This window comes from Danio rerio, chromosome 3 (assembly GCF_052040795.2).
Source record: "Danio rerio strain M-AB ecotype USA chromosome 3, GRCz13ab, whole genome shotgun sequence".
NCBI lineage: Eukaryota > Metazoa > Chordata > Actinopteri > Cypriniformes > Danionidae > Danio > Danio rerio.
The window spans coordinates 66,157,501-66,178,546 of NC_141023.1; the positions used below are offsets into that span (position 1 = coordinate 66,157,501).

The 21,046-nt window shown below is 33.3% G+C and overlaps 1 protein-coding gene across 2 annotated transcripts; it reads left to right on the forward strand.

Annotated features, from left to right (window-relative positions):
- Positions 1–886: 886 nt before the first annotated feature.
- On the forward strand, positions 887–17,197 carry foxj1a (forkhead box J1a). Of its 2 annotated transcripts, none has more exon segments than NM_001076706.2 (3): positions 887–1,087; positions 5,835–6,409; positions 14,205–17,197. In NM_001076706.2, coding segments are annotated over 2 exon segments (1,377 nt in total). In that variant the 5' UTR covers positions 887–1,087; positions 5,835–5,848; the 3' UTR covers positions 15,021–17,197.
- The last annotated feature ends 3,849 nt before the right edge of the window (positions 17,198–21,046 follow it).

Here is a 21,046-nt window from a genome sequence, read left to right on the forward strand (position 1 = left end):
AATTATTGTTGTAAAGTGTCACAAAAATGTGTAAAAATATTAACTATTGCTTTAAAGTGTCACAATAATGCTTAAAAATATTAATTATTGCTTTAAAGTGTCACTAAAATATGTAAAAATATTAATTATTGCTTTAAAGTTTCACAAAAATGTGTAAAAATATTAATTATTGCTTTAAAGTGTCACAAAAATGTGTAAAAATATTAATTGTTGCTTTAAAGTGTCACAATAATGTTTAAAATATTAATTGTTGCTTTAAAGTGTCACAATAATGTTTAAAAATATCAATTATTGTTTTAAAGTGTCACAATAATGTTTAAAATATTAATTATTGCTTTAAAGTGTCACAAAAATGTTTAAAATCATTAATTATTGTTTTAAAGTGTCACAAAAATGTTTAAAATATTAATTATTGCTTTAAAGTGTCACAGACATGTAAAATATGAATTATTGTTGTAAAGTGTCACAGAAATGTGTAAAAATATTAATTATTGTTGTAAAGTGTCACAAAAATGTGTAAAAAATTAATTATTGCTATAAAGTGTCTCAAAATGTGTAAAAATATTAATTATTGCAGTGATGTGTCACAAAAATGAGTAAAAATATTCATTATTGTTGTAAAGTGTAAATGATATTATATTGACGTGAGCAGAGCATCCGCAGCTGTATCCCATCTAGACTTTATCTGGTGTAAAAATATGAACTATTGTTGAAAAGAGTCACAGAAACTATGCTATACTGTGAGTATCCGCAGCTGTATCCCGCATTGACTTCATATGTGTGTGTGTGTGTTTGAGAAGCTCAAACCTGCTCGCTCCCGATCACCATAACAACCGGCCGGCCAATGAAAGAACGGGACTCTGTTTACAGGGGGGTGTAGCGTCGCCGGGGTGACCGGACAAACGTCCTGCGGCAGGTATTAAACGGGGCCCGGAGCCTCTGCTGCCCCGGAGACCTTAAACCGAGTCCCGTAGACGAGCAGACACTCCACCGCTGGAAGAAAACGGATAACATTTCTCATTTTCCCCTCAGAAAACCGTTGGATGTTATTTCCCTGCCATTCAAGACCGCTATCGAGGAAGGACAGGTGAGTTGGGCTCAGTTTTTCACAACGCGAGTGTATTTTATATTAGAAATGTGTGTTTATAATGATAATATAACGTTAGTTATGTAAGGTTAGTTAACATTTATTTATCCTTTGTTTAGATTTCATTTGACGCAAATACACCCACAGAGACATTTGACAAGTTCACATTTGGCATTTATATAACGTTAAAACTACCATTAATCTAAATAAACAACCAGTCTGCTGACCATCAACTACCACTAAAGAGAGGAGGATTTTAACTACTTAACTGCTTGATGGATAAATGGTCATTTTTCATAATTTAAAGATTAAATACTAGTTTTTGAAGCATTAAATATATTCACATGTAACACTGCTTCATTTTTGTATTAGAAGGTAACACTTAATGCAACTCAGTGTAAAAATAGTATAGATTTTCATCTTTAAAATGCTCGTTTAACAATAGTATAAATACAAGAACGGGATTTGAAGCATTAAACATGTAATACTGCTTTATTTTTTATTAAAAGGTGCCCTGCTTTACTTGGTTTCTGGTTAAGAAATGCACACTATCATATAAGTTTCCCATGCTTTAGAAAGGACAGCACTGAAATGTCATTTAGGGTAAAAAATAGTAGGTAATATTAATAATATTTTAGATTTTCTAAACAATTTTCGTTTTTTAAATGTCTGTTTATAGCAATAATATTATGTAGCTTAAATACGAGAACAGGTTTTGTAGCATTAAAGACAGTAAAATTTAATAAAGCTTATTTTTTCATTAGATTGTGTCCTGTCTGACTTTATTTTAGGTCAAAAAATGTACACTATCATATAAGTTTCCCACGCTTTAGAAAGGGACAGCACTGAAATGTCATTAATTGTAAAAATAGTAGCTAATATTAATAATATTTTAGATTTTCTTAACAATTTTCATTTTAAAAAATGTGTGTTTATAGCAATAATATTATAGCTTCAATACGAGAACAGGTTTTGAAGCATTAAACATGTAATAATGCTTTAATTTTAAAAGAAGTCGTCCTGCTTAACTTGGTTTCTGGTTTAGAAATGCACACTATCATATTTGTTTTGCATGTTTTAGAAAGGACAGCACTGAATTGTCATTCATTGTAAAAAAAAAAAAAATAGTAGCTAATATTAATAATATTTTAGATTTTCTTAACAATTTTAATTTTTAAAATGTGTGTTTATAGCAATAATATTACATAGCTTAAATATGAGAACATGTTCTGAAGCATTAAAGATGTTAACATTTAACACTGCTTATGTTTTCATTAGATGGTGTCCTGTTTGACTTAATTTTAGGTAAAAAAAAATGCACACTAGCATGTAAGTTTCCCACGCTTTAGAAAAGCCAGCACTGAAATGTCATTCAGTGTAAATAAAATAGTAGCTAATATCAATAATATTATATTTTCTTAACAATTTTCATTTTTAAAATGTGTGTTTATAACAATAATATTAAATAAAAGAACAAATTTTGAAGCATATAACAATGTTTAAATGTAATACTGCTTTGATTTTCATTAGATGGTGTCCTGTTTGACTTGATTTCAGGTCAAAAAATGCACACTATCATATTTGTTTCTCGTGTTTTAGAAAGAACAGCCACTAAAATATCATTCAGTGTAAAAAAAAAGTAGGTAATAATAATAAGCTTCATTTATTTTTTTTAAAAGCAGCTCCTCGGAGTGCTGAATATGATGCCAACAAACCACTAAATAATTCAAAATCAACAAGCAAAGGCAAGTTTTAAATTAAAAAAGCTGTCTTCAAATGAATAAAACGATCATCAATCTGAGTTGTAAAAACAATTTACATGCTAAAATAAATCTTCAGTCACGTTTAGAGCAAGAATAATTAAAAAAGATGCCATTTAATAGTCAGTTTGTCCTCAAATTGTCATTTTAATTTATTATACTTTGCCATTATCCTTACCTTCTACCCAAGAGGTTTGTGATAAATACAAACCAAATCAAATTTGGAGTGATTTATTCATTTATACATTTGAATAAGAATAGGTCTGATCTAGCATGTCATTTTTACATCATTTATACTGAAAGACAACCATATTATGACATTATTGTGTACTATTACTCTTTGTCCACATTTAATATGCTTTAATTGTGTTTTGCGAGCCTCCGTCCGGGCTGCACCTGCCGTGCTGAGGAATGTTAGTGGTTGGCTCTATTGTGTGCTGTGAGGCAGTTATGAGACGCTGTAAACAGTGACCTGAGAAGTTTCCAGAAAGTTCTGTGACCTCTATAAGCCAAATAAAGCAACATGTCTCACAAACGTTCATCGTTTTGATTGTAATAATGTAACAACATGCACCTATTGAGGAGCTGCTTGGGACAGTAATTGTTGTGAAAAGCGCTATACAAAAAGTTAAGTAACTAGTAACTGTAATTAAATTACTTAATCGCTGAAAAAGTAATGTGAGGGATTACTTTTGATTTTTAAGTAATGTAATTAGTAACTTAAAAAGTACTTCTCATGAACACACATATATAAAACAGTCAATCAATTCAGAAAAGCGATTATATTTTTTCATTATACAAATATATGTAGCTATTTTTAATTGTATTTTTCAATTACATTTAGCAAGTTTACATTGAATAAGAAATTAGTCCATGAAAAGATATGATATAAATCCAGAGAAGAGTAATTATAAATATAATTAAATATAAGCCATTACGTGATCATAAATATAAATATAAGCTATTGAGCAAATAAGCGGCTATAAATATAAGCAATTAAACTGATAAGCGATTATAAATATAAGCAATTACAAGCGATTAAGCGGAATAGTAATTATAAAGATAAGTAACTATAAGCGTTTATAAATATAAGTAATTATAAGCGATTAAGTGGAAAGGCGATTTATAAATATAAGTAAATATATACAATTAGCGATTATAATTTAAGTAAATATAAGCGATTAAGCAATTATAAATATATAAGCAAATATTGATTATAAATATGATATAAGCGATTAAGCAATTATAAATGTAAGTAAATTTATGTTATTAAGCAATTATAAAAATAAGTAAGTATAAACAAATAGTGATTTTAAATACAAGTAAATATAGTCGATTAAGTGGATAAGCGATTAAAAATATAAGTAAATATAAGTGATTAATTGATTATAAATAACTATAAATGATTAAGTGCAAAAGTGATTATAATTATAAGTAAATATAAGCGATTATAAATATAAGTAACTATAAACAATTAAGTGTTTAAGCGATTATGAATATAAGTAAATATAAGCGTTTAAGCGATTATAAATATAAATAGAAGCGATTAAGTAAATAAGCTATTATAAATCTAAGTAAATATAAGTGATTAAGCAATTATAAATATATGTAAATTTAAGCGATTAAGTGGATAAGCGATTATAAATATAAGTAAATATAAGCGATTGTGCAATTATAAATATAAGTAAATATAAGCAATTAAGCGATTATAAATATAAGTAACTACAATCGGTTAATCAAAAAAGCGATTAAATATATAAGTAAATATAAGAGATTTTGCGATTATAAATTTAAGTAAATATAAGCGATTATAAATATAAATAACTAAACTGGATTAATCGAATAAGCGATTATAAATATAAGCAAATAAACGATTTAGTGGTTATAAATATAAGTAAATAAAAGAGATTAATCGATTAAAAATTTAAGTAAATATAAGCGATTAAAAATATAAGTAACTACACTCGATTAATCGACTAAGCGATAATAAATAGAAGTAAATATAAGCGATTTAGCAATTATAAATATATGTAAATATAAGCGATTAAGCGATTATAAATAAAAGTAAATATAAGCGATTATAAATATAAGTTAATATAAGCGATTAATCGATTATAAATATAAGTAACTATAAGCGATTAATTGATTATAAATATAAGTAACTATAACCAATTAATCTATTATAAATATAAGTAATAAGCGATTAATTGATTCTAAATATAGGTAACTATAAGCGATTAATCGATTATAAATTTAAGTAACTATAAGCGATTAAACGATTATAAATATAAGTAACTATAAGCGATTAATCGATTATAAATATAACTAATAAGCGATTAATTGATTATGCATACAAGTAACCATAAGCGATTAATCGATTATAAATATAAGTAACTATAAGCGATTAATCGATTATAAATATAACTAATAAGCGATTAATTGATTATACATACAAGTAACTATAAGCGATTAATCGATTATAAATATAAGTAACTATAAGCGATTAATCGTTTATAAATATAAGTAAATATGAGCGATTAAGCGGATAAGTGATTATAAATATAAGTAAATATAAACGATTATAAATATAAGTAACTATAAGCGAGTAATCGACTAAGCGATTATAAATAGAAGTAAATATAAGAGATTTAGCGATTATAGATGTAAGTAAATATAAGAAAATTAGATGGATAATCGATTATAAATAAAAGTAAATATAAGCGATTGGGGGCCGTGGGTTATCGTTTTTTTTAATGACCTTAAAACAGGATCGTCGTTATGAATGTATTTAAACTTTTTATACCCCTTGTTTCTAGTGTTGTCGAGGGAAAATCTCAGTTTTGAGGGATAATATCCCTTCCCCTTAGCCCTACGCCTTCAAGATGAAGAGAATTGGGACACCCCTAGCCCTTCACATGAACACTAAGGGGTAAGGGGTAGAACTGGGATTGGACCTTTGACTGATCTAAATGTTTCTGTCCTGTTAGGATTTGTCAGGACCATGCTCTCCATGAGTTCCATGGACCCCTGGCCGGAGGGCTCGGTGGGCTTGGAGGAGGAAGTGGTGACTGCAGCGGCTCAGGCCGAGCGTTTGGACACCTCCACACCGCTCCAGTGCAACACCAGTTTAGACTCCGACAATTTAGACGACAGCCTGACCAGCCTCCAGTGGCTGCAGGAGTTCTCCATCCTCAACGCCAGCACAGGACAGCACACGTCCCCGTCTAGCCACAGCCACCTCATGGGCTCAGACGCGCCCTCTTCACCGTTAGCAGGAGACCCGGCGTCTATAGGCATGCCACTAACCCCTGGGAAACCCACGGCGGCGTCTTTCTGCAGAGTGCCCATGTTTTCAGCTCTGCCCAGCCTGGTGGCGCATGGACACTGTCCCGACGAAGTCGATTATAAGTCCAACCCGCACATCAAGCCGCCATACTCATATGCAACTCTCATATGCATGGCTATGCAGGCAAGCAAGAAAACCAAAATCACACTTTCATGCATCTACAAGTGGATCACGGACAACTTCTGCTACTTCCGCCACGCAGATCCCACCTGGCAGGTAACACATTTTCACATTGGTTTCTCAGCAGTTGAAAACGTTATAGTTGGTCAACTCAGAGCGCAGTGAATAGGAGAGGACAATAGATCATTTGCGTACAATCCTATTTGCTCAAATAATAAAAGAAAAACTCCAGGATGGGGAAATCAAGACTTTCAGAAAGAGGAAACAATTAGTGTGAGACTGAAAACGGCAGCCAGAAGAGAGAATAATCTAAATTTCCTGTCCTATCATGTTTATTTCTATAGAGCTTTTACAATGTAGATTGTGTCAAAGCAGCTTAACAGACAGTTCTAGTACACCGAAACTGTCTCAGTCCAGTACTGCCCCCATAGACGATGCTTTAGAAGCACCTCACTAAAGCTGCATTTTGTTTTTGTATTTTGATGCAAAGATTATATAAAACATACAGTTGAAGTCAGAACTATTAGCCCCCCCTGAATTATTCAGCCCATTCTCCATTTCTGTTTAACGGAGAGCAGATTTTTTTTCAGCACATTTCTAATCATTCATTTATTTTCTTGTCGGCTTAGTCCCTTTATTAATCCGGGGTCGCCACAGCGGAATGAACCGCCAACTTATCCAGCAAGTTTTTACACAGCGGATGCCCTTCCAGCCGCAACCCATCTCTGGGAAACATCCACACACACATTCACACACACTCATACACTATGGACAATTTAGCCTACCCAATTCACCTGTACCGCATGTCTTTGGACTGTGGGGGAAACCGGGGCACCCGGAGGAAACCCACGCAAAGGCAGGGAGAACATGCAAACTCCACACAGAAACGCCAACTGAGCTGAGGTTCGAACCAGCGACTTTCTTGCTGTGAGGCGACAGCACTACCTACTGCGCCACTGCCTCGCCATTTCTAATCATAATAGTGTTAATAACTCATCTCTAATAACTGATTTATTTTCTCTTTGTCATGATGACAGTAAATAATATTAGACTAGATATTCTTCAAGACACTTCTATACAGCTTAAAGTGACATTTAACGGCTTAACTAGGTTAATTAGGTTAGCTAGGCTGGTTAGGGTAATTAGGCAAGTTATTGTATAACGATGGGTTGTTCTGTAGACTATCGAAGAAAAAAATTTAGCTTAAAGGGGCTAATAATCTTGACCTTAAAATGAGTTTTAAAATATTAAAAACTGCTTTTATTCTAGCCGAAATAAAACAAATAAGACTTTCTCCAGAAGAAAAAATATTATCAGACATACTGTGAACATTTCCTGAATCTGTTCAACATCATTTGGGGAAAATTTAAAAAAGAAAAGAAAATTCAAAAGGGTCGTGTTATTCTGACTTCAACTGTACATAGATGCATATAAATGCGCACACGTATTAGAAAAGAATCTAAATATTATTAACTTTCAAGGATTTAAGATGCTGATGAGTGTTAAACGTCTTGTGAAAAGGCTCCATACATACACAATGGGATGTTTTTCAGCCACCAGTAAACAAGTGGTGGGGTTTCAACTTTCTAAAGTTCCTCGTACAGCATCAGTAACATCATGTAATCTAAATATAGTCAGTTAAACAGACTTAAAGGGACAGTCACCTAAAAATGACTCTCGTCAAGTGGTTATGAACCTTTATAACCCAGCATGCACAGGACGTCAACATGACATCAGATTGATGTTGTTCCCCTACTCCATGGAGACATTACATTTTGTTTGGAAATGAAAATTGGGTTGACATCAGAACCCAATGTCTGGCCGGCATCAGTGTCTAACCTGCAACCTAAAATCAACCAAATATCAACGTCTAATTAAGTTCGAGCTTGATGTTGTGTAAGTGTTCCCACTTTGACGTCTATCAGACGTTGGCTTTTGGTTGCCATATCTGACAAATAAATGTCAGGATTTGACGTCAATATGATGTTGGTTTAAGATGTTGGCTCGATGTTAGATTTTGGTTACTTTCCAACACAACCTAAAATCAACTAAATATCAACGTCATTTGCAGTCGTTATTGGACGTCAAAATAACGTTGTCTAGACGCTGACTAGACAATTTGGTTACCTGACATCACAATCGAACCTAACATTGATGTCTTATGACGTTGTGTGCCTGCTGGGAAGTTTCTTACTTCTGTTTGACACTAAAGAAGATATTTTGAAGAATGTTAGAAACCATTGACATGCCTTGTAGGAAAAACGGATACTATGAAAGTCAATGGTCAAGTTTTTTACCATTAAATGTAAATGAGTAAAGGATGAAGAAATGTTTTTAGTTTATGGGATGTTGATCTCTGTTATGTCCACTTTAAACTCTACAGTTTAACAAAATAACTTTTAGTGACATTTTAGTAGTTTGTAAGAATATAATGTATAATATCTAAAGAAATAAGTGTGTGAAATAATAGAAAATGTGCTGCAGTTTATTACAAGGTGCTTGTATAGTAATATAAAACACCAAAACAGACAATATAGCACTTTAAACTACTAAAAATGTTAATAAAAGTCACTTTTTCACACTTTTCAAGGTTAAAAGTTGTCGGAAGAAAGATCAAAATCCCATAATGCAATTCAGAAGCATAAATAAACATGGAAAAATAAAAATCAGTGTAGTGTAAAACATTGAATTTTGTTCCTTCTGTGAGTCAAGGAGAAAGAATGAGCTCATAAGTTGGTTATTATAAATATTCTGGTAGTAAATTATAAAGAAATGTCCCTTTTCTTTGGGGGGGGTGGGGATGAGTGGGTGATCTTTCCCTTTAAGTATTCATTTAGTCATTCAAGCGTGAAATGAGATGAAAATGTAAACACAAGCAGCAGGCGAGCGCTGAAAGTCCATTAATACCAAAATACTGTGGTAAAATGAATGTTTATATTTTAAAAACATGCTGCAGAACAATGTAGTTTAATGCTGTGCTGCCTGTCTGGTGTGAAATCCACTTTATATCAACAGGATCTATATATAAACAAGATCTTTATTTATTTACATTGTCGCCTCACAGCAAGAAGGTCGCTGGTTTGAGTCCCGGCTGGATCAGTTGGCATTTCTGAGTGGAGTTTGCATGTTCTCCCCGTGTTGGCGTGGGTTTCCTCCGGGTGCTAACCCAAGTCCAAACACATGTGCTATAGGGGAATTGATGAACTAAATTGGCTGTAGTGTATGAGTGTGTGTTTCCCAGTACTGGGTTGCTGCTAGAAAGGCATCCACTGTGTAAAACATATGCTGGAATAGTTGGCGGTTCATTCCGCTGCGGCGACCTGAAATAGAAACTAAGCCAAAGGAAAATTAATGATTGTTTATTTAATGTTATGAAGATAAATGTACAACGTGCTTCCAAATACACAATCAGAGGTGAGCTTTACCAAAAATGAGCTGTAGATTATAGTCCAAAATACTACAAAAGCAAATCATAAATAATAACATCTAATCTAACATCTAACAAGACCTTAAACATGGCTGTTTTACAACCGCGTGACGGTTCACCGGAAGTGAACTCATTCCAAATTAAAAGTCCCCGTTTGTAAAGCCCACTGTTGCGCGCAATCATTTACACTTAAAAGACGCAGCAAATAAATGGCTCACCCTGAAACCGGCCTCATTTGCATATCTGGCAAAGGCCAATGAGGGGTGTTTTGTGTTTGCTTGAGCGTTCTTAACACCTGCTGAAGTGGATTGCGTATTGGAGAGAGACCAGCACAAACCTTTGTAGATGGCTTGATGGGTTTTACTAATGAGTTTTTGGATGCTTCTGCTGATTTAGTGATAAGGAGTAGTGTAGAAACGTTGTACTTTGTGTTCTTACAATGCAAAAAAGAGTCTAAATTATAGATAGTCTCGCTTTCAGAAATAGTCAAAATTAAGTTCGTTTTTCCTGAAAACAAGCTGAATGATCTGCCAATGGGGTAACAGATAATTGAGCTTGTTTTATGGAAAAACCCACTTAATTTTGGCTCATTATTTTAGATTTCTTCTTTATATAAGATTTATTAGATATTTGGACTAGAAACAAGACCAAAACAACAAAACAAAACACAAGACAAAACAAAAAATAATAATTCATTGCGGTGTAAAGAACACTGAAGACAATTTCTCAAAGACAATTTCTTGAATTTACTACATTTTCTTCAGTTAAGTGCTTGAGAACAATTTATTTAGGCTGAATTTAAACACACAAAATTAAGCTGAACATTATTAAATTTCATTTGTTTGTTTGGATTCAACACATAAATAGTTTGCAGACATTTTTTTCAGTGCACGAGTCGTGAGCCAAGCAGAAAGAATTCAATTAAATTAGTTAAATTTTAACAAAAAACGTGGATTTCTAAAAATATCTACCTAAAAAAAAGGGAAAAAAAACACCTTAAAATGTCAAGATGTGCACTATTGTACTTTTCAGGTAGTAGTTTCCACTTTTATGGTATCACAATATCATAAAAGGTGTTGAATGGATGAACATTGCACTTGCAAGACTACAACTTTCTCACTGTTATTGTCTGCTTCCTATTATTGACTCCACAAAATAAACAATAGAGCATAATATAAAATAGTAGACTTTTTATATGGTTCATAGTATATATATATATATATATATATATATATATATATATATATATATATATATATATATATATATATATATATATAATACTGTAAAAGCACTGTAATAAGCTGTAAATCATTGCATTTGTTGTCCTCTGTGAGTCAAAGAGGAGGAATGAGCTCATAAGTTGGATATTTACTAGAAAACATAAGAAAAAAGGGGGATTTCTAAAAAGATTTAGCTGTCGGTGAATCATTAATGAACCCCTTAGCCGTAACCTCCTTTTTCTTTGAAGAAATCGCAGACATTCACTCAGTTTTTAGATATTTTAACTCAAAATAATGTTTAACCCGGGTTAGCTCGCCAGTTGATTTAAAGCTCATTAGCTTGCCAAGTCTGATGTGCACTGGAGGAATTCGTGAAACCATCGTTGGCTGTTTTCTATTGTTTGTTTACGTCCTCTATCAGCATAGTGGCCATCCTTCTTGGGGTCAACACATGAAAAGACTGTTACATTCAACTATAACCAAAACCAAAATAAAGAAAACACATTTACATTGAGCTAAAACAATACAAATAATATCAAAACTAAATAAGCAAACTCGTTAAAACATAATGATAGACACCAATACCACAAACAAATAAAGACAAATTTACATTAAACCATAACAATTCACACCAATACCACAAGCAAATTAACATACATTACATTAAACAATATCAACAGACATCAATACCAGAACCAAATAAAGACAAATTTACATTAAACCATATCTATTATAGTCTGTTTGCTAGTGTTTACCAAGTTTTGTGAGAATGGTGAGGAATATAAGTAACACAATGTTGATTTAGCATAACAGATATGTCTTTTATGCTCATTCTGACCTGTATTTGTTAAAATAAGTAAAACATTATATGCAAACATACTAGATTTTAATATATTGTGGATTATTTATGTTTAAAGTAAAAAAAAAATGAAAGTTTAAAGATTTAAAATGAGAATGGAGGAGTATTTGAGGGCTGCTCGGTATGTTTATGTCATAAAAACTGAAGTCATTTTTAATTGATGATTTTACAGACAAACTATACATTTATTATGCAAAATTTAAATGAACAAACATTTACTTGTAAAGTACATATTTATTTGTAAAGTGAACATTTATATATATTTGATTTGTCTATTTATTCATAAAGCTGTCACAATATCCATACTGTATGTACAGTTGAAGTCAGAATTATTCGCCCCCCTTTGATTTTTTTTTATCTTCTTTAAATATTTCCCAAATGATGTTTAACAGAGCAAGGAAATGTTCACAGTATGTCTGATAATATTTTTTCTTTTGGAGAAAGTCTTATTTGATTTATTTCGACTAGAATAAAAGCAGTTTTTAATTTTTCAAGCACCGTTTTAAGGTCAAAATTATTAGCCCCTTTAAGCTATTTTTTTAATAGTCTACAGAACAAACCATCGTTAACCTGCCTAGTTAACCTAGTTAAGCCTTTAAATGTCATTTTAAGTTGTACAGAGAAGTGTCTTGAAGAATATCTAGTCAAATATTATTTGCTGTCATCATAACAAAGAGAAAAGAAATCAGTTATTAGAGATGAGTTATTAAAACTATTATGATTAGAAACGTGCTGACAAATCTGCTCTCTGTTAAACAGAAATTGGGGGAAAAAATAAACAGGGGGGCTAATAATTCTGACTTCAGCTGTGGATATTAGACTTTCACTTTTAGTAAATAGTTCTCAAATATTGTTAGAATAAGAGCTTTTATCCCTATACTAGCTCTTTCTGACTAGCAATAGCAATTAGCAGATGACAACACTTTATAGTGATTTGTTGACTAGTTATCGATTAGCTATGTCGATCAAACAAACTTTATTTTTAAAGCACTTTAAAACCAATGAAAGTGAACAGAAAATAGCTGTATGCATGTAAACGAAATTACGTTTAGTTTTTTACAGTTTATAAATTGTAATGACGAAACTATACAGATGAACTATTTGCTAACAGAGAAAACATTTTAGCGAGGTCATCTTCATGTTAAGGGAACGTTAATTCAATTCAATATATTAGCTCTTTGATAACAAACTATGACTTGAACTGTACCTTTTATTATTTTGTTCCTTAAATGTTTTTATTTGGATAACAATACACTGAAAATGATTTCAAGATGATTTCTTGGATTGGGTTGAGTGGTTGTAAATTTATTTGGGCTGAATTTAAACAAACAAATCAAGTTGAACATGACTAAATTTCAGTTGTTTGTTTATATTCAAGCATATAAATTGTTTACAACAATTTTGCAGAAATAATTTTTTAGGGGGGGAAATGACAAAATAAATATGACAATGTTATTTTTATGCTAATATTAGCATTTTAAAAAGTGTTTTTTAATAGATGTTTTGAGTTCAGAAGTTTTCATTAGTTAATGGGAAAGTTAGTTAAACATCTTTAAAGCATAATTTGGTGGTCAGGAATGCGTTAGCAAAGCTATAAGTAAAACAAACTTCACCTGCAAAAATAGCCTCTTTTTTCATTTATATCTTAAATAAGGAATACGTCCATGTTTGAAAAAAAAAGTAACTTTTGTTATGCTATTTTAGCTATTTAAATGCACAAATTAAAAGCTAATTTAATGTACTAAAGTTTTGGGTAGCAGCTGAAAGAGCATGCATAAAACACATGCCAGAGTAGTTGGCGGTTCATTCCGCTGTGGCGACTCCTGTTAAATCAGGAACTAAGCCAAAGGAATGTGTTTAAGGTCCACATGAAACTGAAAGCTGTGATTGTTTTTTTTTTTTTTGTATTGTGACGCAGTTTCTAGAAAAAAGGAATAGTAAATGAGAAAACAGTGGGCGTGGCTTGTTCTACTGTGATCTGATTGGATGTAGTAAAGTAGGCGTTTCATTCAGGAAAATCAGGGTTTTAGGAGAGGTATCACAACCTAACAGACTCCTCCTCCTCACCATTTCTGTTTGTTGTCATTGCTCTGACAGCTGGAGGGGCGTGGTTAAGTATGCTAGCCACACCCAATACCTCAGACAGACCTAATCTGAGAATTAAACGGAAAATAAACAGGAAGGGTATTTTCAGATTTCAATTAAAGGTTATAAGTGCGAACTGTTGTTTTTTATCTTAATGACATGCGCAGATGAATTGTTCAGGACATAATTAGCAATGTGAGCTAACCAAATCAATGGGGGGTTAGTTTTGATTTCATGTGTACTTTGAATGCATCACGATGAAAACGCTAAAATGCATTCATCTCGAATTTATTGCAGAACTCCATCCGCCACAATCTGTCCCTGAACAAATGCTTCATAAAAGTCCCAAGGCAGAAGGATGAACCGGGCAAAGGCGGCTTCTGGAAAATCGACCCGCAGTACGCCGAACGTCTCTTAAACGGAGCCTACAAGAAGCGCAGATTACCTCCAGTGCAGATCAATCCAGCTCTCCAGCACCGTCTCAGGATGAACGCTCAAGCTACAGGAATAATATCCCGAAACCTGAGCGTGAGTCCCGAATCCCAGCAGCTCCTGAAGGACTTCGAGGAGGCCACCAGCGCAGACCAGAACTGGGACCCGCGATTGGCTGAAGCCACAATGTTGAGTTGCTGGATCTCCGGGAAGGGAACCAACAAACGAAAACAGCCGTATAACCACAGGACTGGAAAAACTCCTCGACGCTCAAGCTCTCCTCTTCTGGGCATGGATGAACAGGAGGATTTGAGCTCCCTGAGGGGCAACTTTGACTGGGACGCTCTACTGGATTCAGCCCTGAATGGAGAATTAAGCTTGAATGAAGGAAGCCCATTAAGTCCAATGCCTCAAGACGAAGAGTTGATGATTAGAGGAACGCATATAAGTCCTCAAGAAGCTCCCGTTGAGAATCACGTCTTGATGGAAACCCAAAGGAGCGGCGATGAGGACTTTGACGAGGAAACTTTTTTGGCTACGGCGTTTTTGCAGAGCCCCTGGTCAGAGGTGGACGATTCCAACCGTTCCGACTTCCTCGGCAGCTCCACCGTAAGCATCGATCAACTCTTCGATCTCTCTTTCGGAGGGGATTTAAGCAGTAAAATCGAGACTCTGCTTTGAAGAGGGTTACATTTTGGTCCTTTGAGTCAAAGAACTGTGAGGGTTTGGATTGTTTTTACCCCCCCACCCCACCTAAAAAAAAAAGATGAATTGTGGATTCCATGAACTCCACACGAAGATGTATTTTTAAAAGTGTATCTATTTCTTATATTGATTTTTATGATTGTGTTTTTTTGTATCTGATATATTATCTACCTGCATTGAAGTTAATCCAATCAAGATCCTTAGCATTGCTTTCGGGAAGATCTGATTCGCTGGTTGAGCGCCAATCCTGCGCGAACTTACGGAGAGATGCGAGCTTATTGTTTACAATTCAAACTTACACGCAAGTACAAGAGATTCACTGAAGAAGGGAACAATCTCGACATCTTGTGAACCAAAATCTGCTTTTCCACATGGTACGGTTTAGCACTCGGATTTTTCTTCGCTTAGTTTGTGTTTCCACAGTTTAGTACTTCTTTAAGTGGGCGAGATTATCGATGTAGTTGCGCCGCCTTTGCTACTATGGCATCATCGTGAACAAACATGAGATAAACAAATGCGCTACACAAACAAAGGCAATTGATACTGATGCAAAATTGTTCTTGAGCAGCTGACTATTTAAATATTGGTCTCTATTAGTGTTGTCTTTAAGACGATACTGGAATTCGGTACCAGTTGGTACTGAAATTAATACACGTCCAATTCCCGCTAACATTCGAGCTTGTTCTTAAACAGCTCTGATTTACCATTGTGTTCCTATGCTCAACAGAAATGACTGTGATTGGCTGTTAAGGTTATCAGTTCGCCCAACTCACCGCTGTTTACTGAGTGTAACCACAGATACAGGGACAATGGAGCATTTTATATAAGCCGCGATTTATTAGCAAATCGCTTGTATTTCAGCTTATAGGCAAACCAGCTGATCGACGCAGCTTTAAAATGCTCCAGTGTTGTTGGTGCCCATGCAACTGGGAAAATGGTGCAAATTTAGTTCTCTGAAGGACCGTCTTGTTGACTAGCTGGTGCGAAAGCCCTTCATGGCATCATTTTGAAACATCCTATTGGATAAGAGTGGACTAAATGCTGTTTATAGCTGTTGTTCTCAGGACGTCCCACCTGATTTAGTGGAGCCTCTTAAAATCGCCCACACGAACACGGGTATTTTCAAAACCGCCATATTTTTGACTGATTCCAGCCAGGATTTTCAGAAACTCCGGGTGCAGTGTGGATGTGTCCACTAAAACTTGAATTTTTGCCTGATGACATCAGTGTGCATGCTGCATTCTGATTGGCCAACATGGCTTTGCTCATGCTGGGTTCATGAATCAATGGGTTCAATGCGATTGAGAGGAATTCTGAGCATTCACAATGGTAATTATTTGGTAATCAATGGGAATAATTGCCTTTGTTGGCACATTTGCATTGAATTTCATGTAAATTACTCATGCAAATGCTTAATCCATCATAAAAGGCTTTTATCGCCACCTGTTGGTTCGCACTGGCATCGCAGTGCGTTTTTACATTTTCATGTTTAAATTATTTTTTTTATTAGGGAGGGGAAAATACCCATGTACATGTGAACATGGCCTGAGATGTCCGTAATGTGCAGTGCTACAATCATCCAACACTGCAATTTAAATAAATTGGTTCAGGGTGCGATTCACAACCATTTACTAAAATTTAAAATAATACCTTTTAAAAACGTAACTCTCCCAAAACCCATTTGTTGTGTAAATGAATGACCAAAAACACTCAAGTTGTTCATTTGTGGCTGAAAATGTTGTAGCGTAAAGCTACCTTGTGCATCTTTTGGTTGAAACTTGAGTTTTTAGGCTTATGAACATGAACTGTTACTGCTGAACGGCGGAGATGATGGACACTGTATATTGATAGTCAAACTGCACTAATCGAAAGCATGCTATATGCTTGTGTTGGGTTATTTCGGTAGGTTAAATTGTATGTGCCAAACTTTATTGCAGCTCAGTTTTAGATCGGATAGGTTTAAAAATCTAACCTTCTTCATGCACATTGTGTTATGAGTGTTACGCTGACGTCATGCAACTGATCTTTTACATCAAGACTACTTTTATCTTCTTATGTAGATTGTTAGTAGCAAGTGAGTTTAAAAGGGATTAGTTAATCATTTGGAAGACATGTCTTTAGAGTAAATAATAAACATGCACTAATATACCAAACCTTTTGCTTTGTTTGTTTGATTGCTTGCTTGTTTGTTTGTTGGTTTGCTAATTTTGGAAATACATTCAAGAGTCTGAAATGAGAAATAGTTTAAAGTGACCCCATCGCCATTGTTAAAGTAATTTGTAACATGTTTTAACGGATTTTACATTGCTAAAAGTGAGTAGATGCTCAAATATAATGCTTTTAAAATGATAAGTAATTTAAAAGTAAGTAGTCGACTAATTGCTTTAAAAGCAACAGGTTTACTCACTTTATAAAGTCGACTAATTGCTTTAAAAGCAACAGGTTTACTCACTTTATAAAGTAAAGTCAACTAATCGCTTTAAAAGCAACAGGTTTACTCACTTTATAAAGTAAAGTCGACTAATCGCTTTAAAAGCAACAGGTTTACTCACTTTATAAAGTAAAGTCGACTAATCGCTTTAAAAGCAACAGGTTTACTCACTTTATAAAGTAAAGTCGACTAATCGCTTTAAAAGCAACAGGTTTACTCACTTTATAAAGTAAAGTCGACTAATCGCTTTAAAAGCAACAGGTTTACTCACTTTATAAAGTAAAGTCGACTAATCGCTTTAAAAGCAACAGGTTTACTCACTTTATAAAGTAAAGTCAACTAATCGCTTTAAAAGCAACAGGTTTACTCACTTTATAAAGTAAAGTCGACTAATCGCTTTAAAAGCAACAGGTTTACTCACTTTATAAAGTAAAGTCGACTAATCGCTTTAAAAGCAACAGGTTTACTCACTTTATAAAGTAAAGTCAACTAATCGCTTTAAAAGCAACAGGTTTACTCACTTTATAAAGTAAAGTCGACTAATCGCTTTAAAAGCAACAGGTTTACTCACTTTATAAAGTAAAGTCAACTAATCGCTTTAAAAGCAACAGGTTTACTCACTTTATAAAGTAAAGTCGACTAATCGCTTTAAAAGCAACAGGTTTACTCACTTTATAAAGTAAAGTCAACTAATCGCTTTAAAAGCAACAGGTTTACTCACTTTTATAAAGTAAAGTCGACTAATCGCTTTAAAAGCAACAGATTTACTCACTTTATAAAGTTTACTAATCGCTTTAAAATCAACAGGTTTACTCACTTTTATAAAGTAAAGTCAACTAATCGCTTTAAAAGCAACAGGTTTACTCACTTTATAAAGTAAAGTCAACTAATCGCTTTAAAAGCAACAGGTTTACTCACTTTATAAAGTAAAGTCGACTAATCGCTTTAAAAGCAAAAGGTTTACTCACTTTATAAAGTAAAGTCGACTAATCGCTTTAAAAGCAACAGATTTACTCACTTTATAAAGTAAAGTCGACTAATCGCTTTAAAAGCAACAGATTTACTCACTTTATGAAGTAAAGTCGACTAATCACTTTAAAAGCAACAGGTTTACTCACTTTATAAAGTAAAGTCGACTAATCGCTTTAAAAGCAACAGGTTTACTCACTTTATAAAGTAAAGTCAACTAATCGCTTTAAAAGCAACAGGTTTACTCACTTTATAAAGTAAAGTCGACTAATCGCTTTAAAAGCAACAGGTTTACTCACTTTATAAAGTAAAGTCGACTAATCGCTTTAAAAGCAACAGGTTTACTCACTTTATAAAGTAAAGTCAACTAATCGCTTTAAAAGCAACAGGTTTACTCACTTTATAAAGTAAAGTCGACTAATCGCTTTAACAGCAACAGGTTTACTCACTTTATAAAGTAAAGTTGACTAATCGCTTTAAAAGCAACAGGTTTACTCACTTTATAAAGTAAAGTCGACTAATCGCTTTAAAAGCAACAGGTTTACTCACTTTATAAAGTAAAGTCAACTAATCGCTTTAAAAGCAACAGGTTTACTCACTTTTATAAAGTAAAGTCGACTAATCGCTTTAAAAGCAACAGATTTACTCACTTTATAAAGTTTACTAATCGCTTTAAAATCAACAGGTTTACTCACTTTTATAAAGTAAAGTCAACTAATCGCTTTAAAAGCAACAGGTTTACTCACTTTATAAAGTAAAGTCGACTAATCGCTTTAAAAGCAAAAGGTTTACTCACTTTATAAAGTAAAGTCGACTAATCGCTTTAAAAGCAACAGATTTACTCACTTTATAAAGTAAAGTCGACTAATCGCTTTAAAAGCAACAGATTTACTCACTTTATGAAGTAAAGTCGACTAATCACTTTAAAAGCAACAGGTTTACTCACTTTATAAAGTAAAGTCGACTAATCGCTTTAAAAGCAACAGGTTTACTCACTTTATAAAGTAAAGTCGACTAATCGCTTTAAAAGCAACAGGTTTACTCACTTTATAAAGTAAAGTCACCTAATCGCTTTAAAAGCAACAGATTTACTCACTTTATAAAGTAAAGTCGACTAATCGCTTTAAAAGCAACAGGTTTACTCACTTTTATAAAGTAAAGTCAACTAATCGCTTTAAAAGCAACAGGTTTACTCACTTTTATAAAGTAAAGTCGACTAATCGCTTTAAAAGCAACAGATTTACTCACTTTATAAAGTAAAGTCGACTAATCGCTTTAAAAGCAACAGGTTTACTCACTTCATAAAGTCGGCTAATCGCTTTAAAAGCAACAGATTTACTCACTTTATAAAGTAAAGTCGACTAATCGCTTTAAAAGCAACAGATTTACTCACTTTATAAAGTAAAGTCGACTAATCGCTTTAAAAGCAACAGGTTTACTCACTTTATAAAGTAAAGTCGACTAATCGCTTTAAAAGCAACAGATTTACTCACTTTATAAAGTAAAGTCAACTAATCGCTTTAAAAGCAACAGGTTTACTCACTTTATAAAGTAAAGTCGACTAATCGCTTTAAAAGCAACAGATTTACTCACTTTATAAAGTAAAGTCAACTAATCGCTTTAAAAGCAACAGATTTACTCACTTTATGAAGTAAAGTCGACTAATCGCTTTAAAAGCAACAGGTTTACTCACTTTATAAAGTAAAGTCGACTAATCGCTTTAAAAGCAACAGGTTTACTCACTTTATAAAGTAAAGTCGACTAATCGCTTTAAAAGCAACAGGTTTACTCACTTTATAAAGTCAACTAATCGCTTTAAAAGCAACAGATTTATTCACTTTATGAAGTAAAGTCGACTAATCACTTTAAAAGCAACAGATTTACTCACTTTATAAAGTAAAGTCGACTAATCGCTTTAAAAGCAAAAGGTTTACTCACTTTATAAAGTAAAGTCGACTAATCGCTTTAAAAGCAACAGGTTTACTCACTTTATAAAGTAAAGTCGACTAATCACTTTAAAAGCAACAGGTTTACTCACTTTATAAAGTAAAGTCGACTAATCGCTTTAAAAGCAACAGGTTTACTCACTTTATAAAGTAAAGTCGACTAATCGCTTTAAAAGCAACAGATTTACTCACTTTATAAAGTAAAGTCGACTAATCGCTTTAAAAGCAACAGGTTTACTCACTTCATAAAGTAAAGTCGACTAATCGCTTTAAAAGCAACAGGTTTACTTACTTTATAAAGTCAACTAATCGCTTTAAAAGCAACAGGTTTACTCACTTTATAAAGTAAAGTCAACTAATCACTTTAAAAGCAACAGGTTTACTCACGTTATAAAGTAAAGTCGACTAATCGCTTTAAAAGCAACAGATTTACTCACTTTATAAAGTAAAGTCGACTAATCGCTTTAAAAGCAACAGATTTACTCACTTTATAAAGTAAAGTCGACTAATCGCTTTAAAAGCAACAGGTTTACTCACTTTATAAAGTAAAGTCGACTAATCGCTTTAAAAGCAACAGGTTTACTCACTTTATAAAGTAAAGTCGACTAATCGCTTTAAAAGCAACAGGTTTACTCACTTTATAAAGTAAAGTCGAC

Excerpts from the sequence above, each read along its gene's own strand:
- foxj1a (XM_087243348.1), top strand. The coding sequence starts at position 5,849 with ATGCTCTCCATGAGTTCCATGGACCCCTGGCCGGAGGGCTCGGTGGGC. Across the intron at positions 6,410-14,204 it reads ACGCAGATCCCACCTGGCAG|AACTCCATCCGCCACAATCT; the intron begins GTAACACATTTT and ends AATTTATTGCAG.